The 22797-nt window shown below is 33.4% G+C and overlaps 3 protein-coding genes across 6 annotated transcripts; all 3 read right to left on the bottom strand.

Moving 5' to 3' along the window:
- Positions 1 to 1188: 1188 nt before the first annotated feature.
- Positions 1189 to 5163, bottom strand: LOC110734250 (probable glycerol-3-phosphate acyltransferase 3). The gene is made up of 2 exons (XM_021914326.1): positions 4068 to 5163; positions 1189 to 2222 (listed from the first exon to the last, which is right to left on the bottom strand). Exons 1-2 carry the CDS (start codon positions 4806 to 4808, stop codon positions 1353 to 1355), a joined length of 1611 nt encoding a protein of 536 aa, XP_021770018.1. The 5' UTR covers positions 4809 to 5163; the 3' UTR covers positions 1189 to 1352.
- A 4079-nt stretch (positions 5164 to 9242) lies between these two features.
- Positions 9243 to 12899, bottom strand: LOC110734251. Of its 4 annotated transcripts, none has more exons than XM_021914327.1 (4): positions 12495 to 12898; positions 11382 to 12259; positions 9872 to 10028; positions 9243 to 9784 (listed from the first exon to the last, which is right to left on the bottom strand). In XM_021914327.1, exons 2-4 carry the CDS (start codon positions 11929 to 11931, stop codon positions 9724 to 9726), a joined length of 768 nt encoding a protein of 255 aa, XP_021770019.1. In that variant the 5' UTR covers positions 11932 to 12259; positions 12495 to 12898; the 3' UTR covers positions 9243 to 9723. The 4 variants fall into 4 exon arrangements, with proteins under 4 accessions (XP_021770019.1, XP_021770020.1, XP_021770021.1 ...); XM_021914328.1 differs by having other exon boundaries at positions 9872 to 10013; positions 12495 to 12892; XM_021914329.1 differs by lacking the exons at positions 9243 to 9784; positions 9872 to 10028 and adding an exon at positions 10184 to 10430 and having other exon boundaries at positions 12495 to 12899.
- A 2663-nt stretch (positions 12900 to 15562) lies between these two features.
- On the bottom strand, positions 15563 to 21481 carry LOC110734252 (3-oxoacyl-[acyl-carrier-protein] synthase III, chloroplastic-like). Its single transcript, XM_021914331.1, has 9 exons — positions 21322 to 21481; positions 21083 to 21234; positions 19607 to 19755; positions 19102 to 19238; positions 18375 to 18480; positions 18169 to 18287; positions 17024 to 17088; positions 16579 to 16801; positions 15563 to 16405 (listed from the first exon to the last, which is right to left on the bottom strand). The coding sequence occupies exons 1-9, from the start codon at positions 21322 to 21324 to the stop codon at positions 16184 to 16186; spliced, it is 1176 nt and encodes a 391-aa protein (XP_021770023.1). The 5' UTR covers positions 21325 to 21481; the 3' UTR covers positions 15563 to 16183.
- Positions 21482 to 22797: the final 1316 nt, after the last annotated feature.

A 22797-nucleotide genomic window follows, 5' to 3' on the forward strand; every position in this document is an offset into this window, starting at 1 on the left:
ATATGTGGGGTGAAAAAGGGTGGAGTAGAAATGTCAATATTCGCAACTTCTAGTTTCGTCCTTGTATTTTGTATACGTCGGTTATTAAACTTTCTGTAATTCTTGTAAAAAAAACTTTCTATAATTACAGCTACTTCGTATTTCGCAAAATAGAGGTGTCAATTCGGATATTTGTATCAGGTTTATTAAAGACGGATTGAATTAAATCGGGTTTATTCCAAAGTTAAATCAAACTCCGTACTAAATTATTATGTCTACACAAGTCAAAATCTAAATTAGGGGTTTTTTTTTTTTTTTGCTAGATAGAATCTAGTCGGCCCAGTTAGTTTTTGACACCTCTAGGCTCTTGTTATAATTTTTCTACCTTAATTTACTAGCTCGATGTAAAACAATCCTAGTGTATGTCAAAAAGGTGAATTTAATCTTATGTAGAGTAACTTTAAATTTGATATGATTTTAATGTAAATAGGTCATTTCATAAGTTTTAATAAGGATATATTACGTTTGCCTTCAATTCAGGCTTTAACTTTTGTTTATATATTACGATTACTTTTACTTATTTTAGAAAGACTTTACAACCGATGCACAGTACAATATTCATTCTACACCCTATTTATTGAAAACTTTTTCAATAATAATACTACTTTCGTTCTTAAAATTTCGACTCACTTACTAATTACTATTTGTGGTTAAAATGTACAATAATAACTTTGTTCATATTTTATAAATCAGGAGAAAGTATTGTAATTAGCTTGTTTGATATTGTTAGATTCTTTGATATAAATGTACATCTTCTAGATTTTTACTTGTTATAATTTTCATATACACAATTGAAGATTATACTATGTAATGGTCAAAAGATGTACATGGAAGACCAAGTAACAGTTCTGTGAGTCGAATTTTCAAGAACATGGAATATTTCATCTTCCTTGCCGTTATTTTATCATAATTGTTTGAATATATTTACCTTCAATTATTTTTATTTAAGTTATAAATTAAACATGTTAGCCTTTCATCATTTTATTTTATTTATTTGAATATGATAGACCTAAAATAAGTGATTATGAAGTGAGGAGAACATAAAACTGTAATAATAATTTATTAAAGGTTTCATCTTGAGGTGTTCATGCGAGAATAACTATAGTATGGATACAATTATTTATTTATCATTAATTGCATAGAGTCCATACAGAGTTGTAAATAAACTAATGTGATCTTGATAATTAAGTAGAAAAACTAATCCTAGTATAAGCTTTGGTTGTAGCTTGTAAGTAACATACTAATACTATCAAAATTAATAAATAAATAAACTTATAAGTAATTAACAATATACAAATACAGCAACTCTCTAATTATACAACTCCGTTGTTACCGGCCAAAATCAAGTACTTGTCCTTCCTTGTAAGTGTAGTGCACTGGAAATTGAGAGACTCTCCAATCTCTCTTTGTACATGATTGGCCACGTCGAACCTCGATTGGCTACGATCTTGACACGTAGACAAGCCGGAAACGGTTTCAAGCAACTGGACAGTGTAGCTAGGACGTGGGTTCATTAGGAAGAAAATAGGGTCCAAACATTTGAGACCACTAGCAGTTGTTCCATAAAACATGGTCACATGACAATCCATTGCCACAGGGGCAATTTTGTCATCCATTTCAGCAAACAAGGGACTAAACCTTAAGAGAAATGGTTCTCTACATGTTGTCCCTTCAGGGCAAACAACTAAATCCCCTTCATTTAGGAGCTTCTCCATCATGTTCCCGTCTTGATCGCGATCACGTGTCAATCGGACAGTTTTAATTGGTGCTAGGATCTCCGATACCCTACTTAGGCTGTATGTAACCGCGGTTAGTGGCTTGCTAAGTGCATAGGAGAGGAAAAGTGGGTCTAACAATGTTTTATGGTTGCAAACATAGAGCTGACCCTTTTTATCACCTTTGGAAGATGATTTCGGGTTCGAAGTTGTTGCACTTGTTAAGAGCCTTATGCCAGTGAATGTTAGGATTGGAGTAGCTATTCTTTGTGGAAGGGTTAAAGCAATAACACCTCTAAAAATGGCAAGGATTATTCCAAAAGGTAGCCACATAAATAGGGCTAAAGTGGATGTTGGTGTTGGTCTAAGAGCCAATCTTCCATCATGAAATATCAATGGTTTTGGGTAGTTCTCACTTGGTAGTGCTTGCCATTTCCTCTTCATTTCTTCATTCGTTAGATAAATTTCCTGCAAATTATTGAAAGCAAGATGTTAAACATCTATTTTTACTGATTAAACTATCTTGTCAATTTCGAGGATTTAAAACTTTATATAAATATAATTACATAGAAATAAAAGATTAAAAGTCAATGAAAAGCAGGAACTCAATACACCATAAAAGATATGATTTTTTTTAACGGTTTATTAAGTCGGTTGTTAAATTTATTGCTTAGTATTTATGTCTATGAGATTTAAGCTGGTCTGCTTTAGGATGCTGCCTCTTCAATCGGTCTCGCGTCTCATGCCCGGTATCAGTGTATACGTAAGTGCATGTCTATAAAACTGCGGCCAAAGCTATAACAAACTGCTCAACTTTCTATCAAAGTGACATCCTAAAAAATCTTAGCCCTTAGGTCATACCTGAACTCTTGGAAATGATGTTAGTTATGTTAAACCGAAAATTTGATCAGCATATATGGAAATATATTTTTATATTATATTGTATGACAATAGCAAATGTTCTGATCCTCTTAGCTTGAAAACGGTAAATGTACATGACAATATATTCCCTTCTTAGCATTACACTGGGATTAAAGGAATGGGCCAGGGATCCTAAAAGCTTTATTTTACGGGGTTAGTTTTCTGATTGAGCTACGAAGTAATTAACGCTTAGTTAGTTATGACTTGCGTCCATTTTTGTTGTCCTTTTTAGTACTTATTTGGTACCTATTAAACTAATTAAAGTATCGATACATTTCTTTATCGGTATTTAATTGAATTTTGGCTTTTACACTTTGTCAATATCAATAGAGTTTTTTACTACTGTTGATAATATGTAAATATAATACCAATAGGGGTCTCTTGTGTCCAAAATGGCAAATGCATGCATCGTCACTTTGGTTAGAGACTTCCTCAATTGACCACGAGGGTAGTCAACACAAGCCAACTAAGAGGAAAATCGAGCAACATACAAAAAGCATATTTATATCGTGACAATGATAAATCAGAGTGAATATCGTTATCTTTCAAATAATATTTTTTAATTACTACGTAAATTTTACTTAATATTTACATTATTACATATTGATAACAAGTTATTACTCTAAGTTAGGGCTGAGCAAAATTAACCGAAAAACCGGAAACCCGAAAATCCGAACCGTAACCGAACCGAAAATTAGGATACCCGTTTCGATAACCATAACGGTTTGGGTACCCGATCTGATAATTTGTTATCGGGTACGGTTATTGGGTATCATTTTAAAATTAACGGTTACCCGATCCGTTCCGATAAGCAATTTTTTCATTTTTTTTTCTACTTAAATCTATTTATCCAAAATCTAAAATCTTACTTTACTTCGTAATCACTTCATAATTTAAATAATTAGTAAATTATTAGTAATTTGGTCATAATCATGTGGTATTATTGTTGATTAGTGTTGAACGATATTATAATAACTATATTATAAAGTCTAAATTTTTATTATTGGATATCATATTGGGTACCCGATAACCGAACCGAAAATCCGGATACCCGAACTTATTGGTTCGGATAATGGATATCGTTTTTAGCGTTATTGGTTATCGGGTACCCGAACCGATAGTGTTAACGGTACGGGTACCCGTCCCATGCTCACCCCTACTCTAAGTAAATTAAAAATGAGGTTTCTTAAAAGGTTTCTTAAAAATATATTGAATATCACGTATCATATATTTAAGCACTACGTTACATATATCATATATGTTGCATGTATTACTTAATTACTACTCATATTGAAACAGAAATACTAATTATATATGGAATGATAATATTAATTATTGACAGTAAAAATAAGGTTAAAAAAAAAAAAAAAAAGCAGCATGTTAGAAAGTTACCTTGCAAAAGCGAAAAAATGGATGAGTTAGGGATGCTTTGGTGCCACTTATACCAATAACCTTAGAACCCTTAATTTCACCTTCTCCTAACATGTGCTTAAGATCATGCACATTATCTATCTTCTTGTTATTATCTTCCATTAAACCAATAAAATATCCATTATAAACTTTTAGCTCTTTTCCAACAACATAGTCAACCTCTAAATACTCTTTCACAAAGCTCTCAACCATCACATGAGGTAAGTTACTTACACCCATTTTCCTCTTACACTTTTTCACCACTTCAAACCCTTCTAACCCTACATCTTCAAGGAAAAACTTAGGCAAAACCGCTCTTCCGACCACAAAACCATCTTTCTTGATCCCACAAAAGCTAACCATAACCATCATCTTTAACCCCATTTCCTTGCTAAACATGCAAATGAAAGGGTACAAGACAAGGAGGAGCAATGCCCTTAAGAGACTCCCAGCTTCAAACGCGACAAGCATGAAGTAAGGGAACATAGATGATGATCTTAACAAAGTTTCCTCCACATTAAAGATCAAAGTTTGATCATCTTCACTATCACTTGATAATAGCTCATTTGATCCAATAAAGGAAGGGTATTTAAGCTTGATTTGAGTAGTATTAAGAACATTGATTACTTTTCTATGAAGATACTTAGGGGTTTTGTAATGTTCATGAAGAATTCTAGAAAAGAAGAAAATAATAGCTCTAAAAAAGGATGTATACTTCACCATTTTTTTTTTTAATAGCTTGTGTTTTTGGTTGTCAGAATTATAAGGGATTGTCTTAGTATTTATAGGGTTGAAGATATTGGGCCATGTATATTAATTGAAGTTATTTACGAAAATGGGATTAGGTCCAGCTGTATGGCGGTGTGCCAATAAATTTGAATAGGAATAGAATTGGTTTAGTCAAGACTTGTTAAATTTACTCGGTAAAATTCCTTAAGGTGCTCTGTTTTGAAATACCACTAGGTTGATTTGGTCAATGGTTTACTTAAGGCCTCCGAGTATCTTGCTCTGTCAATTTCAGTGAGAACTTACAAATTGGAAGCCAACGCTAGTACTTATAAAGTCATATACTCTGTAAATGCAGGACATTACGGTAATCAATATGTAGAAGTATTAATAAGGATCTGTTCACTTCACCTTATTTTTGCTGAACTTAAATTATTTTTACTGAAATGAAATTAATTTTACTGAATAGAAATTATTTTTGCTGAACTAAAATTATTTTTACTGATTCTTTGTTATATTTCTTTTTTAAGGTTACTGATTTTTACTGAACTGAAATTATTTTTACTGAATATTATTTTTTTAAGGTGAAGTGAACAGGGCGTAAGTCTAGTTTGTTATGCTAATTCATCAAATTATTCTAGTTTGGCTTGAAATTATCATGATGAATTCTACATAACAAAGATCGACTTAGGAAGCTTGTGAATAAGATTTAAGTATTATTTTTTATCTAATTAATTTATTCTGTCATGTTATAACAATTAACTTATATTATTAGTAAATTTTTAAAGTAAAATAATTTTGGTGAGAAATTTATCTAAGCTTGAGATTTGACTTGAGTTGGAATACAAGTATACTAGCTTGAGATTGAGCAATTCAAGCTCAATTCCGACATGACTATGCTTTTTTATCTATTTGGAAGACTCCAAAAACTTAAAAGAAAAATGACACCAAATGAGCAAACATATAACAGAGGAAATAATTCTTGTATTACATTCTAATTCAGAGCGTAAACTACACATACCAGCTTAAGAGGTCCACAACATATAATGTACAGTATATAGAATTATGCATCGCCCATCGTCTAATGTCGCAATCACAAAACCGTAGTCTAATAATTCATTCTTAGAAGATCGAATTATCACCCGCATCTCATGGAGAATCAAGGAATCCGCGTACATCATTTTGCATCATCCATCAATTTCCGATGTCGGCTATGTACGTAGTCAGTTATGCCACAAATTTACTACTCGATCTATCAATCAATTAATTAATTAATTTGGTCACTTAAGATAATTCATTTTATTGGACGATAAAGGTCAATTGGTCAATGTAACCCCAGACAAACTTGTACTACGGAGTAGTATATTGACATTAATTAATACATTATACATACATGTTGCTATGTTGCTCACCTTTTTAAAAATAATTAAATGTAGGTGGAGGATTAATGGGTTATTAAAGCATTTTATGCCTTGATAAACTTTGCTAGGGATAGGATTGGTATATATGCAATTTTAAAATCTAGAAATTCTATATGAATGTTAATACGTAGTATATAATTTCGTGTCTTTATAGTTGTATTCCACTGTTAAGTCCTGCTATTTTCTTAAACTTATAGACTGATAATATGTACATCTCAAATTTTAAGAACTAAGTAGGAAAAATTGAATTTTATAATAACTTGAACCTCTTGACTCTAATTCAGTGAGAGATAATAAAATACGTAGTAGATTAATTTGAATTGAAGCACACTGGCGCAATTATAGTATCCATTTTTTTAACGGAACACTTGCGCAATAATTATATATCCATGTGCTCCAAACTAGTCCATGGAGTTGTACTAGCATTATAATACCTTGTCTCTGGTAATGCATGTTCATGATGGATGGCTAACTTAATAAGTTGAATATATATAGTATATTGAGTTTTTATAATTCATCAAGACAAGAAAGAGTTTACAGCTTGAAGCAATGCATCTTATGAAATGCATTAAATTCCTTCATTATTCCCATAATATTCCCATACCCTATTGGGGCTTTTCCTCTTGTAAAACGTTATTTTACTCGTTCTATCCTTCCTGCCCCACTCGCTGTACTTTCCAGGAACCTATAAAGGCAGTTTTGGACTTTGGCTTGCATGTGAAAAGGGGAATTTGGTAGTTAAAGTAGCAAGCAAGTCAAATTAACTTGGATTATTTAGGGGATTAAACACATACTTACACAATTGTTAGTACACATCTAATGTTTTGTACTTCTGAATACTCCGTAATAAATTTGGATTTTACTACTATACTTGCACAATTGAAATAAATCCTTAATTGAGCATCACATCCATTGTTTTGGATAATCACATTTCCTTACGTTTCCATTGATTTTACTTATTTATTTTAGCAACTATATTGTCAATATGCGCTCTCAACCTAGGGGAGTTGAGAGATTGAGATGAAAGTTCTATTCAAGTAGTAAGCTCAACGTTGTTCATCAACTGTCATTCACTTAGTTTTCCAAAACTAGCGAAAGAAACGGGGACTAAAAGGCTAAACCCCCGAGCTCAGCTTGACTTAATCCAAGGAAATAAGAGGTTAGCGGAAAGAGTGAATCGATCCATTTACATTTTTAAACATTATGTGGACAGAAAAAAGTTATTTAGAGATGTGGATATTATTTATTGATAAATATATACGAATACTACTTCTATAGCACAAGCTCACGGTTGTCGATAACTAAGTGAAGGTAAAAACATGGTTTTTCTATGCCGAAATTGAAATAAAGTAAAGGTTTAGTAAATTTTAATATACACATTGAAATGAAAAGAGAGAGATCTTTCATAAACAGTGGGAATATAAGTTTGGATGAATGTATTTTTTTGATAAAAAGTTTGGATAGATGAATATTTGATGAAGGTAAATTTTAATCTTTTTTCATTCCCGTCACGTAACGTATGAATCTATCTAATCTATAGCAAGCCTATTTGACTTGTTCAAACGACAACAATATGCATATGAGACAATTGAATTAGAGCCATCCCTAGGTTAGAGGTCATAAATAATGATTGTGACCAAAAGTGGTGAAATAAAGAGGTAAAGGAGTTGATATATTTGGATAAAGACTAAAGAGGGATGGGCCGGAAGAAGAAATAAAAAAAGATGGTCATCATCGTCTCATCGATGATCAAGAAATGGACATACTCGTATCATTCTAGGAAGTACATATACAGTTGTACTTATAAACCATGCATGGTGTTTTACCAGTTATATATTGATTTAGTCAACGCGTCCTAGCTACCCTTAATGTGATATGGACTACTAGGTCCCGCTTATATGGTTTATGTACATGACTTGACTATTTCACATTGCTTATTGCCTTCACGTTGTTCTGGCCTTAGCCTCCAAACACGTTTAGGATAGGTACATTCAGTCTTGTTAATTTGAATACTCCGTATCATAGTGAAAGACGTTAATTATTTTAACTTTAATTGTTGTTTTTTAAATAATACTTTGTGTTTCGGGTGAAACAATGTGGTCAACACTTTGACCTTTGAATGTGGGCTGACTTGTTCGAACCGAACGTGATTTGAGCCGAAGTTGCCTGCACAAAAGAGCACGTTAATTGACTCTGAGGTCGATCCGAGAAAACCCTTCGATACCTAAATCAATACGTGTGATTGAAGTTCAATGAGAGAATTCAATACATACAAGTGTAACAAATGTAAATATGTTTGTAGATACCTCAATAAGGTGCAAATTTGGCTATTATTTAGACCCATGACTCCATGAGGTAGTAAATAGTGTGAGCCCCACAATAGATGGGCTGGCCTTGTGCAAGGGACATGTTTTGGACTTTTAGGCTAGAGGAATCTTATGGACTGATTTGGCTTTGGGTCATTTAGTTGAACTGCCCAAAATAGTCATTTTGGACCCAAACACTTTATATTGTTTATTACGAGTATGAATTAATGGACAGAGTAGATATTGCCTCTAGAGAAGATTGTTGATTTTGTAAGTTTATGTTAGATTTTTTTTTTTTAATTATAAATTATAAAACGTGTTATAGTTCCTAAATTATAAAACGTGTTAATCATTTTAAAAATTAGATTATAAAACGTGTTAATCATTTCAAAAATAAAATTTTTAAGACTCCTAAATTACCTTTAAATAATTATCAAAACAATTACAGTTCAAAGGTGAAGATACCGTAGGGTGAGGAAGATTTGGAGTATTTGTAAGGCAATGTACAGCACACAAGATATAGCAAAAACAGCCTCTTTGCTAGTACTTGTTTCACAAGCTAAACGCACAACAATTGCGCTATGTAGGTTGCAAATTCAGGCTATGTATGGCCTTTGTCATATACGTCGTACACACAACAGCATCATATGCAGCAACACACGTTTATTTCAGGCCAAAGAAAGAAAGAGCGTTCGACAGAATTTGTGTATCAGCTTGACTAACAAGCAAACAACAGCATTGTGTTGCATTCTTGCATTAGCTAAATAAAATGCGTCACCCCTGGGCCAACAAGAGCATAGCCACAAAGAGCGAGAGGTTGACAATTAATAAAAAGTACATACTACATACGAGGACTTGATAATCCTAAGATATCAATAAGCTAGTAATGTCTTCGAAAAATTTAACTTAGATCTAACTGCATACTAAACTAGTTGGAAAACACAACATGAAGTTTGAACCAAAGAACCAAAAATTTTGCTCCGCGTTCTGGGAATCAGAGTCAGGACAAGGTGCTTTTTGAGAGATGCAAATATCTATACAATCTCCCATAGATGAGGCTCTACGAATATTTACAAACGAATAGCCGTTTGGAAATTGGATTTCTCTTTAGACAAACTAATCATAAGTTGAAAAATCCATTTAAGAGAAGTGTCGGGTTATCCAGATGGTTCTATCAAAGAATTTTTATCGGGCATCCCTGCCTTCTTGCTCCTGGGGACTTGAACTGGAAGTCGCATCCAAAGAACTACATAAAGAGTTGAAATTCCTAATATCAGCATTATCTAATGTACGGAGTATATATTGTGTGAAAATAACAGAATTGACTACTCACTTAGGAGACAGAGAAATGGGCGGATTCGTTTCATATGTGGGAGCATTGTTGAAGAATTGGATCGAAATCAAACCTTCACCTGCTGTAGCTGGTGCAGGAGACCCCTGAAATTTCCTAGTAAAGCTATTTCCGGAGTATATGCCTGCAAGATCAAATCCTAATGATGTTTAAGAACAGTTACGAGTTGCCTCGAGTGACTAAACATTGTAGTCATCAGAAGAATTCTTCAGGGTACCAAGTTGCTATATTAGGGAATAAACAAAGCGGCCCAAAAGCACCCTAGTTAGGGATAAACAAGAACACAGCAGATAATATATGGAATAAAATAAATTTTTATATTTTCAGTAGCTATACATAGCTTAATCGTTCGTAATTGGGGGGTTAGTGGCAGAACATAATACATGATACATCAGCCAAATAATGAAGAGAAATTCTCAAATTCAGGAACGAGGATGGACATAGGAGGTAGAGGAAGCTGGAAGTTAGAGTTGGTGAGGATACACAGGATCATCTGTCACATAGATGTGCCTGTGGAATCATATATGAGAACTCAAATAACCTGAAAATTTAAAGAAATTACACATGTCTTAAAGCTAAAACACATGCATTTTAATGCAAAACAATTGAACCAGTAAACTAGATGAAAGTTACTTTTAAATCGCAAAATAAAACATAGGAGTGGTATGATTGGAAATCATAGAGGCATAACAAAAACAGAATTTTATGACCAACTACAATAATACATGCAAGAACTTTTGACAACAGCACTATTACTTTCTTTGCCCAAATAGTTAAAACAAGTTTTCCTACGTAAAATTAGAATAATGCATCATGAATTCATGATACATCCTCTAAACAAACATCAAGATGCACGTATGATGTTATCATGACTTGACAGATGACAAATTTCACCATTTTCCGATATCTACTGGTAAATCATAGCTTCAACATATTTCTTTTCTAAAGACAAAAAATTTGGGGCAAGAATATATTTCAAAAATTTGTTCAGGTAACATATACTTCATATATGTCACTCTACAATCTACATATGGTCTGAAGATAAAGCATGTGGGTTCTCTCAAGGATTAATAGTATTTGATTTTTCCATGCTCAGTTTATGATGCAACATACAGACAACAAGCAAGGAAGTGAATCCAGGTAATCACAAGAAGAATTAAAGGACCTTCATAATCTTCTCAAGTAAAATTTTTGGAAACAAAGGGTTTGGCACTTTATAATACAAACCTCTTTTTTTACACCCTAAAATTGCCTGATATATCAGCTTGGTTCAATCTCTCAGATTAGTCAGTTAATTGATATTATACATTTGTCACAAATTGGTATTCTAAAAACAAGCTTCCAGGAGCAAGTCTCCTCTACCGGGAAGCAAAAAGTTAAGTATGATTGAGCCAACAGAACTAATGCATTTGTTAGCAAGAATATAGGAGAGCATGATGCATAAATGGCCAAATAGAGAAGACTCAAACTCTGATAGGTACTATGTCCATACCTTGAAACACTATAATAAGGAAAAACAGAACAGTTATCACCATTGCAGTTACGCTGCTGCTTGAAGACGACCGCTTAGCATCTTTCATCTTCCTAAAGGCTTTAATCCGTTCAACTCTTGCCCTCTTCCTAGCAGCTAGCTCAGAAAGCTCCTTCACCAATTTCAGGTCCGATGCAGTCAACAACGGACCATTAGGAGGCCGGGGTGGTTTGGAGGCCTTTTTCGAGCCTAGCTTTTTTCGTGACTCATTTGAATTCCTCTTCTCAAAAACAGCAGCAAGGTCTCTACCATCTTCACTTCCTGAGCTTTTTTCAATGAGTAAATCAACTCCTTGACCAGCAACATCATTCGACTTTGGAAAACCATCACTCGAATCAATATCAATGGCACCATTTGCCAATCCATTAGAATTTAAACCCCCATTACGGCCCCCTCGACTCAACGATTTTCTTCCTCTTCCATTCCCAGAAACACCATCCCCACTTTCTTCCTCAGAGGTAGTACCACCACATTCAAGATCAACCAAAAACTCTCCTTCTCGAGAAGCCATAAGGCGCTATATTATAATTATAGTATATAGTATAATGTTGTTTACCACCTACAATCTTCCTCTTATTTATCATAAATCTAAAAAAATACTACAAAATTAAAGGCTTATAATTCCAATAAAAACGTGAATTGGTCAATTATATTTACAGCCAAATAACTTGAAAGAGTGGTAATCCTCTCACTTGATGTTCAAGCCTAACTACCTTTAAATTATTTGTTTTTCCATTAAATCAAATAAAATTAAAAAACAAAGAATTTTGAGAGATCCACCTCAAACTTTGGCTGATGATTGGGAAAGAGAACCCTGCACCTCTAGCTACCCAATTTACCTGCATCATTTTTCACATTAACAATCAATTAACACAAAAAGATTTGATTATTCTGCTAAAAATAATATAAAATCATATATAATCAAACCCTAAACATTATATAATTACTCAAAATCAAAATGACACCCAGAAATCAATTTTAAAAACCCAGAAAAATGACATAATAAACATTAAATAAAATGTATCCAATTATTAATAAATAGTATGAAGAATTAAAATAATAGAATGTACGAACCTGATAGAGAAGCAGGGAATAAAAACCCTAGATCACAGGCGAAAGGAGCAGAGAGAGAAAGATGGAAGATCTTTATAAAATAAAAAAGAAAGCCGAAAATTAAGGGGTCAAATTATTGGACATCAAATTAAGGTCTCCCAAAAATTTAGCTCAAACCCATTTTATACCAAAATTAAAGGAATAAAATCAAAAAATCAAAAATTATGAAAAGAAATGGATAAAATGGGGACATAATAAGAAGACAAAATAAATTAATTTTGTTTTACTGAAATAGAATTAATAATAAAATGGATTTGGATAATAACGAGAGGACGACGACAACAACCACACAGAAAAAAAAAAAAAAAGAAAAAAAAAAAAGAAAAGAGAGTAAAATAGAGTAATGGTGTTTTTGGTGTGAATGTCTTATTGGAGTTTGAGGAAAACGTGTCAGAGTGCGCATATTTTCGCTGACGGCCAAAAAAGTACATTTTTTATACGTTGTAAATTGGATGACGTGTCAACGGCTACCCATGAGGCATGTCTACAGTCTATATACGGATTGGATTTTAAGGCTTAGTTTAATTGACATGGGAAATAAATTCCCATATAAGGTTGTATTTTATGGAAAATCACTTTCCAAATGAAATTTCTGAGAATTTCTTTAAATTGTTTGGTTGTGTAATGGAAAGTTGAAATTTTCATAAACTTTAAATGACGAAGGAGGGGTTAGGTAATTCATTTCCTACATTTTGTGGAAGTGGAAATTCCCATGAATTTTAACTTCTCCTATTTTTACTTTTTTATATCAACTAAACAACTACCCAAATTTTAAAATCCCATCAATTTTCACTTCCCTCATTTTACTTTGTCAACCAAACAACCCCCAAATTACTCCCGCATGTTTTAATAAGTGTTACACTTTGATCGGCACATAATTTTGGACATTTACTTAAATAAAATAAGAGGTAAGTGGGATAGTTAGATATTAAGCAATTATACTCCGTAAAATAAAGATAATAGGTTAATAATTTATTGAAAAGTAATGAATGTGAGAGAAAAGAAATATTAAAAAACAGTAAGGTTTGGGAGGGGACCATGAAAAGAGAAGAAATAATACGAAGTATTAAAATGTAGTTTTTTGCCAAAAAAGAAAGTGCAACACTTATTATAACATGGAAGGAGTATAGACATTAGAGGTGTAAATTCGAGTATATGAGTTGGGTATATGAGTTAGGTTCAGTGAGATTAGGTCGGGTATTTGAGTTGGATTCGATGAGATTAGGTCAATTCTATTTTTAATTTTGAGTCATGCTAAATTATTACTCCGTATCTCTATGAGTCCACGCCCATAATACAAGTTGAAATTTAAATCGGACTTTATTTTGGTCTGTTGGATTAATTTTTAACACCTCTATACACATACTTATCATATGTTTTGTTATCGTATTTACAGAAAAAGTTTTAATAAGATAAATTTGACACCTCTGACAAAAAGGAGTAACAAATGAGTGTAGGTTTAACAAATTTTGGACTATGAGTTAAGATAAGTTTAACAAACTCTAAAGAGTCGAGAAGTGTTGGTTCGACAAAGGGGTTGGGTGAATTTTTGTTAATCTCTTAATTTAGTTAGGTTTCCGTAGATGTTTATAATTTGAGGTCGAAGGGTTTAGTGGTTTTGAGAATGCAATTAGGTGGAGTATTAGGAGATGGCTAGTTTTAATTTTTTATTTTGGCAAAGAATTTCTTCTTAAAATAATGATGACTTTATTCTAAAATGAAAATCATCGTATTGAAGTTACTTTGTGCTATTACAAAAAAAAATTGGCTAGAATGAGATCATGTTCCATTATTTAGTCCTCATATTTCGTGATTCCTATTAATAGTACAAATCTTCCATCAACTATCCATAGTTAGCATGTTATTTACTTCGTATATAGTTATATATTCCCTCTATCCTTTATTTTATTTTTACTTTGTTTTATTCGACTTTTCACAGTTTCGAAAATATATGTTAAAATGTTTTTATCTCCATTTCATACACATAAAAATTATAAAAAATTGATATTAAATAGGATCCCACATTACAATAGTATATCCTGTAAAGTAACGAGAACTCATGGTCAAAGTATAATATATTTAATAAGATCTCACATTACTATAGTGTAACTATTTCCTCCGTCCTTAATTTTTTGGCAATGGGGCAAAAAATTAAGGAAGGAGGAAATAATTATTATTCTATCGATTTCATTTCATAAATTTAATTTTTGATTAAAAGGATAATTGATTATTTCCTATTATTATTACTCCATATTATATAATGTTGATATACACAACAGTATAATATACTTCGTATAACGTTTTAAATTAGCTACTTTTCATATGCAACGCGCTATAGAAGAAACTTATAACATTAATATATTAAATTAGTTGGTATAGAACGGTAATTAACCGAAGAACAAGACAATCTCGAAAGAATATGCGCTTAAACATGACTTTTCTTGCCGGCCAACAGCACTTGATCGGCTTAATAATAAAATTATATTTTCTTCCAGTTTCAGTCGTTATGAGATGCATTATTTTCTAATCATAGTCATGCATCTAGGCATAATCTTTGTACATGCATGTTTAAGTCCACATAAGCCGTACTTACTAGTATTTATTATCTTAATAGTCATTTGACTAGCTAGTATCGTGATTAATAAAACTCTCGCATCAACATGGATCATCAAACAAGTATGGTAATTTTGCGACTTTTTAGATCACAAGTTTGAGTCTCACCATCTATTTATACTGTATTAGAAAGTGGAGATTCCCTTACTTTCTCAAGTCCTCCAAGGCTCCAACTCTTAAGCGTTGGCCTATATAAATAGACTGATTGAACCGTGAGAGATGCCGGTTTAAAAGACCTTATCAAAAAAAGGGGGGGGGGGGCGGCAAAATGTCACTGTCACATAATCTCAGAAATATATTGTGCTATTATCATCCAAAATAGGTCACTGGCTATACAGCAGGAGACGGCTGCATTGCACATAGTCTCAGATCATGTTAGCAAAAAAAACACATTCAATAAAAATCATACTCAAAAATTAAATTTAAGTCAAAAGAAGCCAAATGAGGCCTATCATTTGCAACATATACCCATCTCAGCTAAGACACCCTAATCAAATCCTTTCTAACAACAATTCAGTGAAAAAATGATTATTACTCCCTTTCAAATTAACAGTTTTCTACATAAATCTGTAATGGCGGTAACCTCTTCAGTAAATCAATAAAGATGAAAGTACTAAACAACACAATTCAACATAAACGGTCTAGCAGACAGGATGAACAAGCCTAGAGAAGCTGTTTGAATCACTCACCTGAAAAAAATTCCTAGCTCTGCGTACTGACCACAAAAAAAAAAAAACTATGAATAACAGCTTGGAGATTTTTTTTTTTTACTAGGTGTGAATAAATTCACCTGATTTGAATAAATAACTTATTCAGGCAATAAAGGGAAAGATATAACACGCGAAGGGGCCACTCTGATGGAGCTTCTGTGAATTATGAGAAGTGTTGCTCCTGAATCATCTGTAACCAGGGGAAGTGAGATTTTTCAAGAATGAACTGCAAGTGTTAAACAGCACTTCCCCCAACGCCCTCCTCTTTCACCAACAATAAGATGATGTCGCAAACAGGAGGATGATGACGCACAATCTTTTCTTTCTTTATCCCCATCGGATAATGGAAGATCCCCATGTAAGACCAGCACCAAATCCGGATGTTGCAATGATATGTCCTGGCTGAACTTTTCCACTCCGAACAGCTTCATCCAATGCCAAGGGGATTGATGCGGCACTGGTGTTACCATAATTTGCTAAATTAGACAAGACGCGTTCTGTAGGAACTTCCAAACGTGTTGCAACAGAATCAATAATCCTCTGGTTTGCCTGCACTCACAATTTTAGATCTTTAATGTAAAGCTATATAAAGCACCAAGATTTACTTGAAAATTAGGAATTGAAAAGGAGAGCAGATTATTCGTAACTTCATACTTTAAAATGCACTTCATAGCTTATTTCAGAAACTAACAGAAGTAAAAGATGTTTATTAAGCAAAATACCTGATGCAATAATAACCAATCAATATTGGAACCATTTAGACCAGCCTTTTGAAGTGCAGCTTCAATTGACTGGGGCACACATCTTACAGCAAAGCGAAAGACCTCTTTTCCATTCATATTAATACATGAATAGGATGGGCGACTTGGGGGGAAACCTGCCACGGCACAATTGCTACTTATTGCTGCATCGGCTTCATCATGTCTCAGGGATGCATTTAAATGCCTACATATAAGAGAAGTACATAAGAAATATGATTTGCGGAGACATCACATATAGTCCAACCATAACAACTGAATACTGATTCTGCTGTTGGCAGGGTCCAGAGATGTCCATCTGCACATAGCCTTACTTCTATCCAGAATAAAACTAATTAAAGAGGCTGTCTGCCCGTCCCGAAGACTCAAAGATGTATCACCTCTAGTTCAATGAAACTCGTATGCATACCTTGCACCCTCACCATCACTATGCAGGTCAAAAGCAAACATGCCATCTTCTTCACTGTCACAAGCCTGGTCCAATTAAAAACACCAAATGAATTTGTGCATCTACACATCTATGTAATAAAAGGATAAGCAGTAAATGCCACTCAAAAGCCAGGTCAAAAGCAAATATATCAAATACCCTATTTTCTTATACAGATGCCAGTTTTTTTCCCCTCCTCTTGAATTATAGGACAATATTGAGAATATGTAGGACATACAGCTCAAAGTCAATGCTATACACCAACGCCAGAGACAAAGAGAATGAGATAGCTAGTACAGTGGTACGTGGATAAGGGCAGTCGATTCTTCAAAATTACAACAGTTGTGTAGCATATAATTTAAGGGCATCATGGCTAATTAATTCAACGTATATGTCAATATATGGTTCAATACATCTGTGAAAACATTAATAGATATTCTTCAAAGTAACCCTTCTACTATTGACTTTTCCATGAGGCACACATTATTTTTTCTTCAAACACACCATAAGTAAAGTGTTGGCTTAATCACAGCAGACATTTTCAGTTTTCGTGTTTTTCTTCACATAATCCAAGAAGTTTTAAGTCTGGTAAACGAATTAGCCACATATGAAGCCCAGAGTTTAATGGTACCATCACTATCATGTGTACTGAAAAAAAAATGTGCCAAATGGAAAAGTTGATACTAAGAGAGTACTGCTCAGAATCAATCATAAATAATAACTCTGCAGAATTTGATGTATATCTGATCAAAACCTTCACTTAGAGTACAGAAAACAGCGTAGGTTATCTCAACTAAAGAAGAATGTTATTAACAGCCCACTTGTACATAACCATATTAGTATAGGGGTCACTAAGAAAAGCAGCTGCACTTGTTTAGAGGGAGAGGTCCATCATGATTAAACAACAAAAACGGGGCTGCACCTTTTCCTTGATCTTTAGCTCTTAAGTTTTGAGGTAGATACTACTACAGGCAACCCCCCCACCCGTAAACACACATCCACAAGAGAGAGAGAGAGAGAGAGAGAAAGAGAGAGAGAGAGAGAGAGAGAGAGAGAGCTGAGAGGTTGAGAGAGCCAAAAGGAGCCGACAAATAAGACAGAAAATCCAAAGGAAATTGACACCTCACCTGCACTACTACAGCCCCAGCAGCATCACCAAAGAGTATGCAGGTCCCTCTATCAGTCCAGTCAACAAAACGAGAAAGAGCATCAGCACCTATAACTAGGACATTCTTGAATCCACCACCTGGAATTTACAAAGCAAAAGATTAGCATTTTTGAAGTTTGAAGGATAAACAAAAAAATACTAGAGAAAAGAAATCAAAGTCACTACCCCTTACGTGACAAGCAGCAGACACCAGACCCAGCAAAAATCCACTGCAAGCTGCAGTAATATCATAAGACAAGGGACTTCGGCTGCATCCCAGTGCTTTTTGTACCTGTATAATAATAACTTAATAACATGATTCAGGATGCTTATATAAACATGAAAGGACAAAGAAAAGGTTGCAGGTCTATATGCAAAATATGCATCCCTGTGGAGAAATCAACCATTACTTATTACTCCGTACTAGATTTCACCATCACGACTTTCCACTTTTAACTTTTTTTTTTTGGGTTATTTTCTTTCTTTAATATTGACTGCTTAGTTACTTAGACTACATGTGTTGTCAGAATTCAACAGTTTCACTCATTATTATATGAGCAACAGGCATCAGGCACAACCGTATTTGGTTGATCTCATCTAAGTAGAATGTGTAAGTAAACATTTGTTTATATTCTAAATTCCAAAGCATTCCATACTAAACTTTCTAATGCTCCAATCTATGGCCAAGATTAAAGCTGTAAGAAACTGACAGTAAGAAAAACTGCTCGACACAATAACCAATATTGATTTCATCGTGTGCTAATAAAATACATATAGTCATACACACATGTCCCTAGTTCAAGCCTCATAGTGAGGCTGTTTCCCAAAAAGCAAATGGTCCGCATAAAACTGTTCCTTTTGAGCTGGTACAAAAAGCATTGGGATGAGTAGCCAACATTAAGATGAAAAATACCTGAGGAGCACTGCCAAAGAGGTCCTCGGGTGTAGAAGTGCACATCAAGATAAGGTCAATATCATCTGGGCCAACATTGGCCATCTGTAGAGCGTTCCTAGCTGCTTCGGCAGCTAAGCCTACCATACTATCGTCACCTGTAATAGAGCAACAAAACCAGAGATCGACATCTGTGTGAGACACAGTCAAAAATAAGGAAAATATCTTACAGAAAACCAGAATCCATTATTACACATACCCAAGCTCGTTTGTAGGCTTAATCTCAGTTGGTTTGGTTTATAGGATATAAAATGTTAAAATTTGATAAGACGTTTATAGCTTGAATAAAATAGCCAATTTCTGTTAGATCATGGGTCTTGCTGGCCCAGCATTATCAAGATTGGACACACATACCAGACTTACAAGGAAGATCACTATGAGAGTATGAGTGTTTTAAGCAACAGGGATCAACAAAAGAGTCAAGCAACCCTGTCTAAAGTTCCATATACAAGACAGACACACTAACCTGAAAGGACACGTCGCTTGCGAATCCCAGTTCGAGTAGATATCCATTCATCCGAAGTTTCAACAAATTTAGAAAGGTCATCATTGGAGATCTGCAGCTTTGGTACAGCAGAACCACAACCAACTAGCTTACATCCCCTATTTACTAGCCTGCATGAGGAACCGTCAATAATAGCATATTCAATCAGAGCTTGGTAAATAACCAGCCAAGTTTATTCGGAGTAAAAAAAAAGGATAGAGAATAAGAAGCCCAAGCTCCATGTATTGGGAAGAAAAGATGCGTAGGAGGAAATTTTACATTTGATTTGACGGTAATTTTCCCTTTTTCAATTTTTTGGTATGTAAAGAGTAGAAAACAAACTTCCCAAAGGTAATAGTTTTTCAAAGAGTTTCCACAGTTTCTTCCCTATTCCTAACATCCCTTTCCATTCCTCCCATCCCTCGTCTCCCTTTCACTCCCATTTTCCACTTCCTATCAAAATTTTCTTGTCAGGAAACATACAAAGGAAAATATATCTACAATTTTTTCTTGAATATTGTTTTCCATGAAAAATCTATTCCGGATAAATATTTTCCATCACAACAAACGGATCCTAAGACAAGACAACAACATTTAAAAAATTCAAATTAAACAACCCCAGCAATCTTAAGATTAGAATGAGTACTGACTAACAAGCCATCACATAGAATTCCAAAAGGAATATATTCTTCAAGCAACATGAACTATTTACATGTATCAGGATTCTGTAGCCAAACCATGCAATAGGACATATAATTCAGCAAAGACAAGCTTCATACTCAACTATCTGATAACTCAGAAACGATGTCCCTTGCATGACGGTGCTAGAACTATTGCAACAATAAAAATCGAACACTACCAATTTACCTCCATCCAGGTTTATAGCCAAATAAACTAAATGCAACATAAGAAACACAGTCCATTGACCCTCTTACTTTGGCTGGTTTATTTTCGTCCTAAAAGCTAAAACACTACTCAAAATGTAACATATCATACGTACAACACGAAATGTTGTTCCCTAATTTCGAGTTTTTGCACCCTATAATAAGCTGAACAACTAATGAGAATCAGAATTGATACCAAAACCAGCTCAATGTTAACCAGCACCAGACTTAGCCTTCATCTCACAGAATCAAATTAAATATAGCCCAACGAAGAAGCACAGATAATGATCCATATTTCAAACATAATGCTGCAAAATTATCTAAACCAACAATAAAAAATTGCAAAAATTCAAAACCCTGAAATTTTTCCACAAAAATACCCAAACTTATATGAACAAAATTCCTTGAATTGTAATTTATAACAAATTCCTTCCAAAAATTTGCAACAAATCAATTAAACCCAAAACATTATATGAACAAAATAGCAGCAAAATCTACTTCACGTATAAATATAGTCTTTTTCAATTTGAATTCATCAAATAAGCTAAAGATTATATTACAATCAACAAATTACCTTGAATTGACATCAATGTCGGGCTTCTTACAACAAATGTTGGAGAAACGGCGACCAAATCCATTGATTGAAAGCATGATATTTTGCTTTTCATTAACGTTGGGATTCAAGAAACGCATAATGTGCTGGAAATCTACGTTGGCTACCAAAGACTGTTGATCAATTAAAGAACAAATTATTAAAAATAAAACCCAAATTAATAAAGTTTTGATCTTTGAAGTGAAAGAAAGAGATCGTACCATTTTCGCATCTCCAGATGGGATTAAGGATGGAGTTCAGAAGTGGCTGTTTTCTCTCTCTCGGAGACTCCAAAGAAGGAAGAGTTTGGTTTGGTGAAGTGATTGGGAAAATTTATGACAAAAATAAAATTAAATAATTATAAGAAGTTTTTTTTTTTTTTTTTTTTTGGATGAGAAAAATAGGTGGAGGGAGATGAGAGAAAGTATGCTTTTGAGGTTCAATAAATGCTTATTTAATTTTAAATCCAAATCTAAAATAGTGAGATCCAAATGTGGGATCAACCAAAATGGCAAGAAATGTTTTGGGTAGTTGGGTATAAATATACAAGTATTAAATAATAAAAAATAAAATGTATATTTTCAAATATGACCGTGCAATTTAAAGATTATAATCAATATCAATATAAAAGCATTAAGCTACACGAATCAACTTGAACTAATTGGAGTGTGAGATGTCTTTGTATAGATGCATTTTGTTTCATGATGATATATGCGTGCCAACGTGTGACAAATAAAATCCACTCCAACCCTACCAAACTTTAGAGATATGGATCCTATTGAGTACAATTTTGGGTTAACTTTTGGTTGAGTTAGGTCGAATACAAGTCGATTTTAGATAGTTTTACCGTTGGGATTATTAGAAATTGACATCACTAGCACTAATGATTTATCCTACTTCTTTTATTTACTCTATTCTATTAGTGGACAAGGCAAGACACATGATCATGTAACTTTATTTGTATATATCTTGAACGCATTTGAATGTAACTTTATTTGTAACTATCACGAACGCCGTCGAAAATTTTACGTGTGATTTCTAACTTTTTTTTCTTCTTATGATTCCCCCTACTTCTTTTATCTTATCTTCACCCATACTCGTCTAAAAGAATTTCTTCAATTCCTAAAGATATCATCCAAAATACGAATATATAATAGAACTTCATACACTACAACGAACTAAAGTCTTGTACTATTCACCTTAAAAATAATATTTAGTAGAAATAATATTAGTTTAGTAAAAATACGTTTTGATCAATAAAATACATTTAATTTTAAGAGAATAAAAATATAAGCTAATTAATAAATTAATACTTCCTCCGTTTTTTCTGTTATTGCACCATAAGGACTTTTACACTATTCACTTAATCTTCCTTGACCATCATTTGTGATTTATCAATTAGAAAAAACATAGTCATGTGGAATCTAGTTAGATTTGTCTCGAAATCTACTTTTCAAATTAATTTTTTTATAATTTTTACAAAAGTATAATTGAAGATAGTAATAGCTAAAGTAATGCATTGACAAGCGTAAAATCCCTCATGGTGCAATTAAAAAAAGTACGGAGAAAGTGATATAATTTTATTTGAACGAAAATATTTTAAATTTATTTTTTTTTGGTAAAAATAATATTTTAAATTTTTTAAGTTTCATGTTTGAGAACAAAGCCTAAATCATAAAAGAAATTAGATCTAATAT

This window comes from Chenopodium quinoa, unplaced genomic scaffold (assembly GCF_001683475.1).
Source record: "Chenopodium quinoa cultivar QQ74 unplaced genomic scaffold, ASM168347v1, whole genome shotgun sequence".
Classification (NCBI taxonomy): domain Eukaryota; kingdom Viridiplantae; phylum Streptophyta; class Magnoliopsida; order Caryophyllales; family Amaranthaceae; genus Chenopodium; species Chenopodium quinoa.